The sequence below is a fragment of the Carassius carassius genome, chromosome 30 (genome assembly GCF_963082965.1).
Source record: "Carassius carassius chromosome 30, fCarCar2.1, whole genome shotgun sequence".
NCBI classification, from domain to species: Eukaryota; Metazoa; Chordata; class Actinopteri; order Cypriniformes; family Cyprinidae; genus Carassius; species Carassius carassius.
The window spans coordinates 5705741-5719071 of NC_081784.1; the positions used below are offsets into that span (position 1 = coordinate 5705741).

A 13331-nucleotide genomic window follows, 5' to 3' on the forward strand; every position below is an offset into this window, starting at 1 on the left:
GGTGGTCCCTCCTCTAGACAGGGAATTCGGATTTTACAGCCGGTATTTCATAGTTCCAAAGAAGGATGGGGGGTTGCGTCCGATCTTAGACTTGCGTCTCCTGAACCGCTCAGTTATGTCACTGAAGTTCAAGATGCTCACAGTCAACCAGGTTGTAGCTCAAATCAGATCCGAGGACTGGTTTGTCACAATAGATCTCAAAGACGCATACTTCCACATATCCATCCTTCCACAACACAGGAAGTTTCTGAGGTTCGCTTTCGGGGGCAAAGCTTATCAATATCGAGTACTTCCCTTTGGCCTCGCACTCTCACCCCGCACGTTCACGAAATGTATGGATGCGGCTCTGGTATCCCTCCGTATGCAGGGCATCCGCATTTTAAATTATATCGACGATTGGTTGATCCTAGCTCAATCAGAGCAGATGGCGGCTCGACATCGAGATGTCGTTCTCGCACACATGGGGGAGCTGGGTTTGAGACTAAACGCCAAGAAGAGTGTACTTTCTCCAGTTCAGAGAACCACCTATCTAGGCGTAGTGTGGAATTCGACCACGATGCAGGCACGCTTGTCTCCTGCTCGGATCGAGTCGATCCTCACATCAGTCGAGAGAGTCAAAGAAGGCCAGTCACTCACTGTCAAACAATTCCAGAGATTGTTAGGGCTGATGGCAGCTGCGTCCAACGTGATACCTTTTGGCCTGCTGTACATGAGACCCCTACAGTGGTGGCTCAAGTCCAAGGGCTTTTCCCCGAGGGGAAATCCACGTCGAGTTATCAAGGTCACGCGGCGGTGCCTTCGTGCCTTAGACATGTGGAGGAAACCTTGGTTCTTGAATCAGGGCCCGGTGCTGGGAGTTCCTTGTCGCCGTGTAACGCTAGCGACAGATGCGTCCCTCACCGGTTGGGGTGCGGTCATGAGCGGCCACCCTGCCCGCGGTCTGTGGAGTGGTCGCCATCTAACATGGCACATCAATTGCCTAGAGATACTAGCGGTCTATCGAGCATTGAAATATTTCCTCCCAGACCTGAGAGGTCACCATGTGTTGGTGCGCACCGACAACACATCAGTGGTCTCTTATATCAATCACCAGGGGGGTCTGCGTTCGCGCCCCTTGTACAAGCTGGCACACCAGATCCTTCTGTGGTCCCAGGGCAAACTCCTCTCGATCAGAGCAGCGTATATTCCTGGGAGATTGAATGTGGGAGCAGACATACTGTCGAGACAGGGGCCGAGGCCCGGGGAATGGATGCTTCACCCCGAGGTGGTGAAGCAGATATGGTTGGTACAGCCCAGGTGGACCTCTTTGCGACTCAGGAGACATCGCAATGTCCCCTCTGGTTCTCTCTAGTTCATCCAGCTCCTCTGGGACTGGACGCTATGGTACAGACCTGGCCGAGGCTTCGTCTGTACGCTTTTCCCCCTATCGCTCTGCTCCCGGGAGTTCTGGCGAGAGTACCATACTCTACTAGCTACTAGTAGTAGACGGGCCCCGTCCCGGCCGGGCCGAGTATGGTTCTCAGATCTAGTCTCGCTCCTCGACGGCTCTCCGTGGGAGATACCGATCAGGACAGACCTACTCTCACAGGCGCAGGGCACGATAATTCACCCTCGCCCGGAGTTGTGGAAGCTGTGGGTGTGGCCCCTGAGGGGGCACAGCTGTTAGCAGCTGGTCTCTCAACCGAGGTTGTTGAGACCCTACTCCAATCCAGAGCTCCCTCTACGAGGAAACTGTACGCCCTGAAGTGGAAGCTCTTCACTTCATGGTGCAGAGACCGCCAGCTTGACCCAGCAGACTGCCCAGTTGGTACAGTTCTGGAGTTTTTACAAGCCAGGCTCTCTGCGGGGTTATCCCACTCCACCTTAAAGGTTTACGTGGCGGCCATAGCTGCTTTCCACGTCATTTTCAATGGTCAGTCAGTGGGTAGACACCCCCTAGTTACACGTTTCCTCCGCGGTGCGCTGAGGCTGAGACCTCCAGTACGATCCCTTGTTCCCCCCTGGGATTTGGTTGTGGTTCTAGAGGCTCTTTGTAAAGCTCCATTCGAGCCAATACAAGATATCTCAGATAGACATCTGACACTTAAAACTGCCCTGTTACTGGCAATCACCTCACTAAAGAGAGTTGGAGATCTTCAGGCCCTTTCGGTGGCCCCTACCTACTTAGACTTTGCCCCTGGTATGGCCAAAGCATTCTTATACCCTCGAGTGGGTTACGTTCCGAAGGTTCCCTCTGTTACACCACAACCTATCGTACTGCAGGCCTTCTGTCCTCCTCCCTTTCGGGAGCCAGACCAAGAGAAGTTAAACTGTATGTGTCCAGTGCGAGCACTGGACGCATACGTCCACAGAGCTGCCCTGTGGAGAAAATCAGACCAATTGCTTGTTTGCTACGGTCCTTCTAACATTTGTCCGATTTTACGATCTTGACATGCGAGCCACGCCGGGCTCTTCTGTTCTCTCGTCTTAGCTGTGCTCTTTTGACTACACACTAGGCAGGGATTTGGAAGTCTGGCAGCGTGGGCACATCGTTCCCCAAAAGCGTTTCGACTCAGCTCGAGTTCCTGAAAAGGAACGTCTCAAGGTTACGTATGTAACCCTAGTTCCTTGAAGGAACGAGACGCTGCGTCGCAGAGCCATACTCCCGGCACCCCTGCCGGCGCTTGCTTCCCTACTCGAAGCTGAAGCCAGCTGCACGGCAATATTCAGAGTCGGTCTCGTCAGGGACGTTCTCCAAAAGCGTTTCGACGCAGCGTCTCGTTCCTTCAAGGAACTAGGGTTACATACGTAACCTTGAGACGTTTCTTATATCTGCCTTCACTTTAGTAAGAACGACTTCACTTTTTTTGAGATATAAAATATGCATATGTGCTTCAGTCTTTTATTGAAAGTGACATTTTCTTGGATGCTCTGAATGGAGAGATAGAAGCATAATCTTTCTTTGGAAGCTTTTGTAGTAAAAACTGAGAAACAACATATAATTGAGAGATACACACTATATTTTTTGCTTTCTGCTATCAGGGAGAACAAAGTAAATTTGCAGTCATGCTCTTACAGAAAAACTAAACTGAAAAAGAATCATTTGCTAAATGTACCTTTGAAAAATTTGGTTCCTAGAACAACTGCTTTAAATTTTGCATGAATTCTCTGTCAACCAGTACTTATTGATATTATAAAAGAAACTGAAGTGCATGTTTGTGAACTGTGCATGCAAAATATTATCCTGCTACATTTTATGGTCCAAAAGTCATCCTTTTAGTTTTCAATGATCCAGTAATCACATTCATTGCACAAACCAGCGTTTAAACTGGACATTAACTGTACATTAAATGGCCTAGTACAACCAGAGAACTGTTTACTTCATCATAACATGCATTTTATTGCATGGAAAAGAGCAATGGCTACCTGAATTTCACATGCATGACTGTAATAGATCTCTCCTAACACCTCTCATCAGTTCCCAAATTCAATACCTAATTGAAATGGTTCAAAGCAGCATGTGTGCATCAGGAAGTTCCCATGCAATCCTGCATATGGCAGCATTTAAAGGTTTCTTTTCCAGGGAAACTTTAACTTAATTTGCTCCGGCAGTGTACATTGTGCAGCATCTGCTATAGGCAGTGGGAAACAGAGATTCGGGAATGGGTGGGTCTCTTTCAACTGCAATTTACAAAAAAAAAAAAAAAAAGAAAGAAAGAAAGAAAAGAAAAGATAAACATTGATTTTAAAAAGTTCTAAATACAAAACTCAAAAATTTCGATGTGATACGATGCAGTGAAACTTTGATATCGTCTATAAAATAATAAAATGTTCTGTTTAATAGCTATTGAATTCCAAAAAAAAAAAAATATTATATATATATATATATATATATATTTATTTTTTTTTGGAATTCAATAGCTATTAAACAGAACATTTTATTATTTTATAGACAATATCAAAGTTTCACTGCAATTTATCTTTTCTTTTCTTTCTTTCTTTCTTTCTTTTTTTTTTTTTTTTTTTTTTGTAAATTGCAGTTGAAAGAGCAGTTCTAAAACAAGAGCCTAGATTACAGGTTTTCATACTGGTTTACACTGATCTGCATAGGGGTCCATGGAAAATCAAATGTTACACATATTTTTAGTCTATGTAAAGGTTATGCAGATGTAAACTAGGTAGCTACATTCAACATGAAAATGACAATAAAGCTCAAGAGTACTAACCTCAGCAACCTTCAGGTCACTTCTTGAATGCCTACTGGCAGATAATACCCGTATTTAGCTTAGAAAGCATTTCTCAGCCCACCCAGTATTAAGTGCAGATGCTTTAATTACTGAATAAAACAGAAACCACTTGAATAATGAATAAATTAAAGTCAAACCACTAAAGACCTGAGAGATTAAAGGATATAACCAACTACTTGTCTATAATACCAACAGGAAATAAGCAAATGCCATGTCCTGTAATGCCAGACAGACTTATATGAACTTAACGTGAGAGTGTGCAACAAAAACCAATCAATTTTGAACACATAATAAACAACAGGGAGCAATAAGAACCTACAATTTTAATAATATTTAAAGGTGAAGCGTGCAATTTACGCAACACTAACCACAGACACTAAACGGAATTGCAAGAATGACTAAGCATATATGGGTAGATTTTCTTGAAAAACCAGTTTAAAACTTTCTGCCAGGAAGCGGGATTTTGCCATGGCTCCGAATCAAGCCCATCAACATGCCTCTATGATATTGTGGTGTTGATATATTGCTGGGCATGTTGCTGTTGGGAACAGTGGGTGTTCTAAGTGTTGCTGGCCCGATTCAAAACCCACTTCCAAGTATCTCTGTTATTCTGATCTGAGATATGTGTAGGGCACTAGCACAACTGTAATAATCTGAATGATTTAAGAATAATTCATACTGATATCAGTGATTAATAGTAATATTATTGTGCAGATAACTGAAGACAGGTGCACTACTGCCTTCAGCCAGCAGATGAAAAAGAATAAATAAAGAAATACAATCAACGAGATTATTGATTATATAATCAGCTATCAGTTGTTTTTGCTTTCACCCAGAAGGAAATAAAAACAGAATAAAAGAATAATATATTGTTATTGACATTAACAAAAAATAATATTGTACAGATTATTAAATAGAGGTGTAGTGTCTTTGAACAGCAGATGAAAAACCATCGTTCAAACTACGCTGGTTTGAGCCGTCGTTCTTCTTCTTCTTCGATCTAATGGCTGACTGGAGCCATGAGCACATACTGCTACCTACAGTAATTTGGTTTTATTTTCTCTTTTCTTCGACTGGAATAAGCTTTTGAAATGATGTTAAGTAGGATTCGATTAATAAAGAATCATTCATTTGTTCTGCAATACATTATTTATTACAGATTACAGATTACAGATTATTAAAGTGTACTATTACATAAAATACATAAAAACATAAAACACAATAGAAACATTAAAAAAAACATAAAATACAATAAAAATATTTAATATTGTTATTAATATTATTATGCATTTTACTAAAGAGAGGTGTAATGTTGTAAATAAATAAATATGCAGATTATTGAAAATATTCAATATGAGCAAGAAAGAAATAGACTTGCCTCTGAACTTGGATAAAAAAAGGAAGCAAAGCAAGAAGAGGGGATGAGATCATCTGCTGAGGTGTGAAGGGAAAGAAACGGAGACATGACTCAGTAAGGGATTAAAGAGAAAAGGAGGGACCGTAAATTTTCCACGCAGGCCGACAGGTTGCGGCTGTTGCGAATTCTCGCAGTGGGGCTGCTGGCAGTTCCCCCAGACATCCAGCTATGTTTAAAGCATTGCGATCCCAGCAGGGGGCGATTGGTCCTTGGAATAACTAGATGTTGAACGAGAAGCAAGGGGGAGAAAAGATGACCGTTTCAAAAGTTGTGAGGAGTGCTTGACAAAAGTGCAACTCAAAGAGCATTTTACTGAAAGATGCTCATTCTGGCTTGTGCTAGAGGAACAATGCTCCTGTTGAGATTCTGAGAAATACAGATTAATCTCTGATGAAGCATTGCATAATCAAGAATTTCTACCACTGCTGTATTTTTACTCTTTATGTCTTCTTTTGGTTTTATTACTTGCACAGGAACGTATGTTATCCTGAGACGGTCCACAGGTCTGGATCTCCACTGTTGGTGGAGGACCATGAGCAGATAATGTATCAATCAGCATCTGGAGTCAGTGAGGATTGTATTTAGGAAGTATAAATTAAAGTAGATTAACGCTATTTATTTTTTATCTATATGAAAATATTGTAAAAGAAGGATCCTGGTGAAAAAGTTATTACTTAGATTCGATTTATAGTCACAATTATACATTCTTTATGCTCATATGACAAACAATATATATATATATATATATATATATATATATATATATATATATATAATATATATAGCATATTTTAAGTCTAATATATATATACACAGTATATATATATACATATATATATATATATATAATTATATTAGATTTAAAATATGTATATTTTATATTTATTCAATTTAACAAAAATGTACAAAACCTACATTTACCATAATAACACAAAGTTTTATAGTTAAATATATTAAAATAATTAATTAAAATTGTATATATATATATATATATATATATATATATATATATACACAATAAAATTATAAAATTAAAACAGCTGGCAGAAGTACTATATAAATAGTTTGTAAAAAATAAAAATAAAAATCTTCAAAACCGATAAGAAAATGTTGTACATGTATCAATAAAATTCATGATGTACCATGTGTCTGAGCTATGAAAACACCCCCAGAACATTTGGGTAAACGTTTAGTTTAGTCATGGCCTTCTATACGGGTTCTCAAATAAAAACTGAAATTTAATTGAAGTCTTCTGTCCGTCCTGTCTCCAGGGGGGCTGACCTGCAGACACTGTGAAAAAGTGAGGTTTACATAATTCCGGATGAAGTTGCCAGCGGTCAGAAGGGTAGGGATACCTGTGGAGTGTCCTCGCCTCAGGTTGCAGTGCTTTCAGCATCTGGCTGTTCCACACAGTGGGGCACACATGTAGAGGGGTGGGAGACAGGTGACATTGTCTCAGGCTTGAATTTCAGTGCAGTTCACCTCAGCTCCCCAGTATTCAACACCACCAAACACCTTTCATCTTGGCTAATAGGTCCCACGGGAAAAGCCATAAGGTGCTTGAGCCACATGCTAAAGACCAACTATGTCTAAGACCAATTCCAAACACTTCACATTGGAAAAAACTATGCCCGGGTCATTTTACATATGTGTTTTAGGTGGTTTTACAATACAGTAACAAGCATACCACACAGATCACCGTTTATGGTGTAATTTGCGTAACTTTAATGTGTGTGGTAGATGACTTGAATCTGTCTGCAGGTAATGTGTTAAACAGCTTTGACTGCTTTTGATTTGGGTTCTGTTTACGTGCTTAAACTTACAGGTAAAGGGTTGAAGTGCTGGTCGACGAGGTGGTTGTATCCATAATCAAAAAAAGAATGTCTGAGTACAACATCAATCCCATGAGCTGCAGCGATCCCAAGAGTGTTGAGCCACCTGAAGCCAGCAAAAACATTCAGAACATTAGGAATGCAACAGAATTGAACAATTTGTCAGGTTTTTGCACTTTTTCACGTACAACTTCTATCAGTTATGTCACCTTTCAGCCATTTCTAATGGAAAAAGAAACACATTTGAAAAACACAGCTTTGAGGTGTATAGTGGAAAACAAGTGTATAATACAGGTTGTTCAAGAAAAATGAGCACTCTGTATTAAACTATTTAAAGAAGGCCATTCAAATATATAAGTGGGTTGATATATTTTCCCCATGTCACAACTTACATTCACTGTTATATTGTAATATTGCAATATTTCTGTAAAACAGCTCATCTGAACAGCAACTGAGCGATTAATGCCTTCGCCAACTGATATAGATCATGCTTTTTTTTTTGGACATAAACATTTAGTTTTAGCTCAATCATAATTAGCTGAAATCCTGTATGCAATGAAGTGAGATTATGGCAAATTACTGAAGAATAATAAAGAACATTAAATGAAGATGCAATCTGATATACTGTACTCACATAGTATAGATCACCGTGATTAATCAGAGATATCAATTAATTAAATACAGCCCCTATGAAGATACATCACTTACAGAAAACCAGCAGCAAATGTGTCAGATAAATTGTTGGTTCCCCCTGCCCAAGCTGGACCAACTCCACCCAGCCACACACGCTTCTCTGGAGCACGAGTTTGAACAATCTGAAAGAAAACAAAGAAAAAGCTTTATCAGATGAAACACACCATCAATAACTAAGTGATGGACAGTTGTGCATGTTCTTGCATATTCAAGACTTTTGACTAGTCCACTTAAACAAGATGAGTCCATCTGACTGATTATGCAGTGACCAACCTGTTTGCGTGTTTGTTTAAGGCTGGTGGATGTGAAATCCAAAATAGAGTACTGTTTTTTGGAAAGCAATTAATACTTTAATTCATTCAGGAATCCTTAAATTGATCAAAAGTGACAGCAAATACATGTATTATGCTACAAAAGATTTACATTTCAAATAAATGTTGTTCTTTTTGAACTTTCAATTGATTGAAAAACTGCATCACAGTTTCCACAAAAATATGAAGCAGCTTTCAACAGCTAATCATAGGAAATGTTTCTTGAGCAGCATATCAGCATATTAGAAAGATTTCTGAAGTATCATGTGACACTGAACACTGGAGTTATGGCTGCATTGCAATTACAGGAATTAATTAGATTTCAAAATATCTGAAAACATACAGGTAAACAGTTATTTTAAATTGTAATAACATTTCACAATATGACTGCTTTTATATTATTTCAGCGTAGGCCAGAATAGCCCAAGATACCCAAAACAATAATAAATAAATAATTACATTTATTAATAAATAAATAAATTATATTATAGTATATATATATATATATATATATATATATATATATATATATATATATATACTATTAAAAATGAATAACAAAAGTTGGTTCTCTTTTAAAAGCCAGGTACCAAAAACATATTTTTTCCCATGCAGTCGACTGATAAAAATCTATATCCTGACTCCTGGTTTTGTGCTCAATTTAAATCAGACTGTCCAATAATAATCAGTGGGACAAGGTCAAGATTCAAGATTCAAGATTCAAGATTTTTATTCGTCACATACAAAATTATATAGAACCATCAGTGAAATGTGAGTCAGGTCCGCTCCATGGACAGTGCAATTATTAAAGAAAACAACACAGATGAAAATATACATAAATATAGCTATGTAAGAATGAAATAAAAGTAAACAATCAAAATATAAGAATAAAATATAAAAAAAGATGTATATTGTAGAATTAAATATAGAACGCAAAATAATGTGAAAGTAAACTGTAGTCTTAAATATTAAGATATACAGGGATGTACAATGTGCATATGTGCATTTTACTGTAGTCTTAAATATTAAGATACACAGGAATGTACAAGAAGCAAATGTGCAAATAGGGTGACACTGTCAGTGTGTCTATGTGAGGTAGTCAATGATGAATATCTTACTGATAAAGTGAACATTAAGTGTAGACATGAGGATGTTAAGAGGCTGGTTTAGAGTTTGGGAGCCTGATGGCCTGGGGGAAGAAACTCCTCCTGAGTCTCTCGGTTTTTGCCATCAGGCTACGGTAGCGCTTACCAGATGGCAGCAAATTGAAAAGATGGTTACTGGGGTGGGTGGAGTCTTTGATGATTTTAGCAGCTCTGCTTCTGCAGCGTTTGAGATAGATGTCCTGCAGAGAGGGGAGAGCAGACCCTGAAATGCGCTCAGCTAAGCGCACAACTCTCTGCAGGGCTTTGCAGTCTTGACTGGAGCTGTTCCCATACCACACTGAGATACACTGAGTCAATACACTTTCTATAGCCCCAGAATAGAAAGTTTTCAGGATTGCTGGTGAGACCCTGGTCAGAGTCTGGTTATAATAGAACACATGCTGGGTATTAGGCATATTCCATAATAAGCCAAAGAAAGCCTCTCATACTCTCCACTTTTGATTCAGACACACTATGAACCTCAGGACTTGCTGTAGAAAATGACAGCCAGAGAATCAATGCTAAAGTATAAATCAAAATAGATCTGAAACTGTCACAGACAGCGGGAAGGGTACATCTGTTGCCAAACCATTGAAGAACACCTGCAGATTCCCAACAGAAAAAAGTGAATTCAGTCTTTTATTACTGATTTGAAGTTTAGAAGTGGAGTAAGCACTTGTTCATCTGACATCACACATGTAATAGGCTCTAATCACCGTCCCACTGGGTTTGGGGGTGAACGAAACTTTGACATCTTTGGTTTGATATTTGTGAGGAAGGCCAGTTTTTCCCCTCGTTCACTTTCAGGTGAACACTGGACCAGATGTGTGAGTTTGAGATACATAAAACAGGAGAGCTGTGTATTTATAGATTGGGCCTCCTGAGGGAAGTCTTAAATGTTGTGAAACCTGGTACTACTTGTTAGACCAAAAGGGGACTGTTCCCAGAGCAGCTGAGACTTCATGAGGCTGAAGGGGAAACTTGTAAAGTGTAAACCCAATCAAAAGCTTTCCTCATTTACTGTGCCCTGACCCACGCTCCCTTAACAGTAGGCCACCTATCAGACCGGAGACAGCTTGTTTGGATGGTGCAGCTGAGGACAAACCCGGGGCCCTTTTAAAGCTGGGTGTCTTTAAAAACCACTTTACCTTTAACACCTTGGTAATCTGCTCAGACAGGGTGTCTAGAAGTCTTGTCTTCAAGAAGTCTTCCACTTTGGTCACCCGCCTGTCAATGTAGTAACTGCACACATGAGATAACATCATGGTAAGAACTGTGAAATATTATTTATTCAATTTAATTAAAAATATATGTATATTAATTTAGACAACATTTCTTTCTGGTCCTTAAATCTGATGTGTTGAGAGCATTTTCCAGGGGTGCGATATTTCAACGTGATCTCATCAAGACTCCAACCATTTAACTGTTTGTATCACTCCACTTGCAGCATTTCTCACAGTGAGGCTGTATTTATTTGATCAAAAATAGTAAAAACAGACATTTTGTTCAATACTATTATAAAGTTATATGTATATATATATATATATTATAAAACAGAGAACATTTTTATATCAGCTATTCGATTTTATATATAAGCTGATATGTTTTTATATTCACTGTGTGTGTGTGTGTGTGTGTGTATGTATATATATATATATATATATATATATATATATATATATATATATATATATATATATATATATATATATTATACATTTAATGAGCACTGAAGGGACTTACAACCTCTCACAACAACAACCTTAACACTGAGTAATCCATTTGCACACTGTAATATTTTCTATGCACTTTACTGTCCATTGCAATAGTGTAAATTATGTTCATATGTTCATAGTTCTGCCTATAGTGTACGTACATGTTTACATAATCCATCTGTATAGTATATTCAAAGTACACTTATCTGTATATCATGCTGATAGTATTTAAAATGTGTAAATTATGTTCATAATACTTATTTGTATAGTTATTGTACATATTGTAGACCTTGTTTATTCTGTACTTACTGCTTATTGCACTTCTGGTTAGATGCTAACTGCATTTCGTTGCCTTGTACCTCACATGTGCAGTGACAATAAAGTTGAATCTAATCTAATCTAATATTATAAAAATAATATTTATAATAATATAATATGTCAATAAGACAATATATAAAAAATGAAATAATTATATATATTTTTGTGCATTAAATATGTATGTGTGAACTATTACAGATTATATGTTTGAATTGGTTTTCTTTTCTCAAACTAAACTCATTCGACAACTGATTACTACAATTTCAAAATATTGTCCCTCAAATTAAAAAATTAATCGTTAAAGTTACTGGAATAACATCAAATAAAACAAATGGCAAAATGACAACGCTATCTATCTTAATGTTACACAAAATAACTAACAGATTGAGCCCATGAATTATATTAAGATGTAAAAGCAGACAGCGGTGACAAGAGACAGAGCACTTTCTGGTCAAAGAGAGAGAGAGAGAGAGGGAGAGAGGGAGAGGGAGAGAGGGAGAGAGGGAGAGAGGGAGACGGAGAGAGGGAGAGAGGGAGAGAGGGAGAGAGAGAGAGAGAGAGAGAGAGAGAGAGAGAGAGGGAGAGGGGGAGAGGGAGAGAGGGAGAGAGGGAGAGGGAGAGAGGGAGAGAGAGAGAGAGAGAGAGAGAGAGAGAGAGGGAGAGGGAGAGAGGGAGAGAGGGAGAGAGAGAGAGTTTGGAATGAAGAAGCTGTTGGCTGGCCATCTGGAGGAGGGTGTGAAAAGAGGGCCTCAATGAACTGCGCCATTTTCAAGCAATATGTCTGAAGATCTTGACATATCTGAAGGAAAAGTGGTTCTCTGTGGACACTGACCCTCCAAATTTATAGTCTCTATGGGATTAAAGCTGCACAACTCTTGAGAAGACAAATCTTCATTATCTTTGGACCTCAAACAGCAATGAGCAACTCTCAACCTCCCTAGCATTATATTTAGCTAATGTGTCTTCATGGTGTTTCAGATTCTGCCTGTAAGGTACATTCTCAACAGCTGACTTCTGAATTTAGCATTCAAAACGGAAGAAACGTCTGGAGAAGGAGTGAAAGAAAAGCGCATCTGTTCATGGAAAACAAAGAATCCTAATGTAAGAGACAAAGGTTTTGTTACTCAGGACACTTAATTGAATTCTTATATTATATTAATATTGTTTCAGACGTTTCCTCTAAAATAAATCCTCTTTATAAACAATTCTGTAATAGTATGAAGAAGTATAAAAGTTATAATATTTTCAACACAGAGAATAATAAAAAAGTGTTAATCAAATCAGTATATCAGAATGATTTCTGGAGGATCGTGTGACTCTGAAGACTAAAGCAATGACTGCTGAAAATTCAGCTTTGCATCACAGGAATAATATACATTTTAAGATTAAAAATATATATCAAATCTAAAAACATTTTTATAACATGTTAAATATTAAATGGTGTATCATGACACAATTCATTAATTACACAACTTTGAACTTTGACATTTTAAATAACTTGTGAGGAGTCTTATTCCTGGAATCCTCCTTTACTCTTAAATGATAATTGCGCATCAGAACGTGTGAGCGCATATGGCTTGAGTTTGACTGAGTAGGTGGTGCTTTTATAAAATCCTCATCTCTGACACCTCTAGATTAATGAGTCTGTTTAGGCCACCCTCTCTCTGCAGACAC

At 38.5% G+C, this 13331-nt stretch overlaps 1 protein-coding gene across 2 annotated transcripts in view; it reads right to left on the reverse strand.

Annotated features, from left to right (window-relative positions):
- Positions 1-13331, reverse strand: part of LOC132111095 (inactive heparanase-2-like) — a 64359-nt gene that overhangs the window by 13035 nt on the left and 37993 nt on the right. For both annotated transcript variants that reach the window (XM_059518265.1, XM_059518264.1), the window contains exons 7-9: positions 10773-10866; positions 8184-8290; positions 7467-7581 (exon numbers count right to left, since the gene is read on the reverse strand). In XM_059518265.1, coding sequence (XP_059374248.1) covers positions 7467-7581; positions 8184-8290; positions 10773-10866 — 316 coding nt within the window. The remainder of the gene's footprint in view (positions 1-7466; positions 7582-8183; positions 8291-10772; positions 10867-13331) is intronic.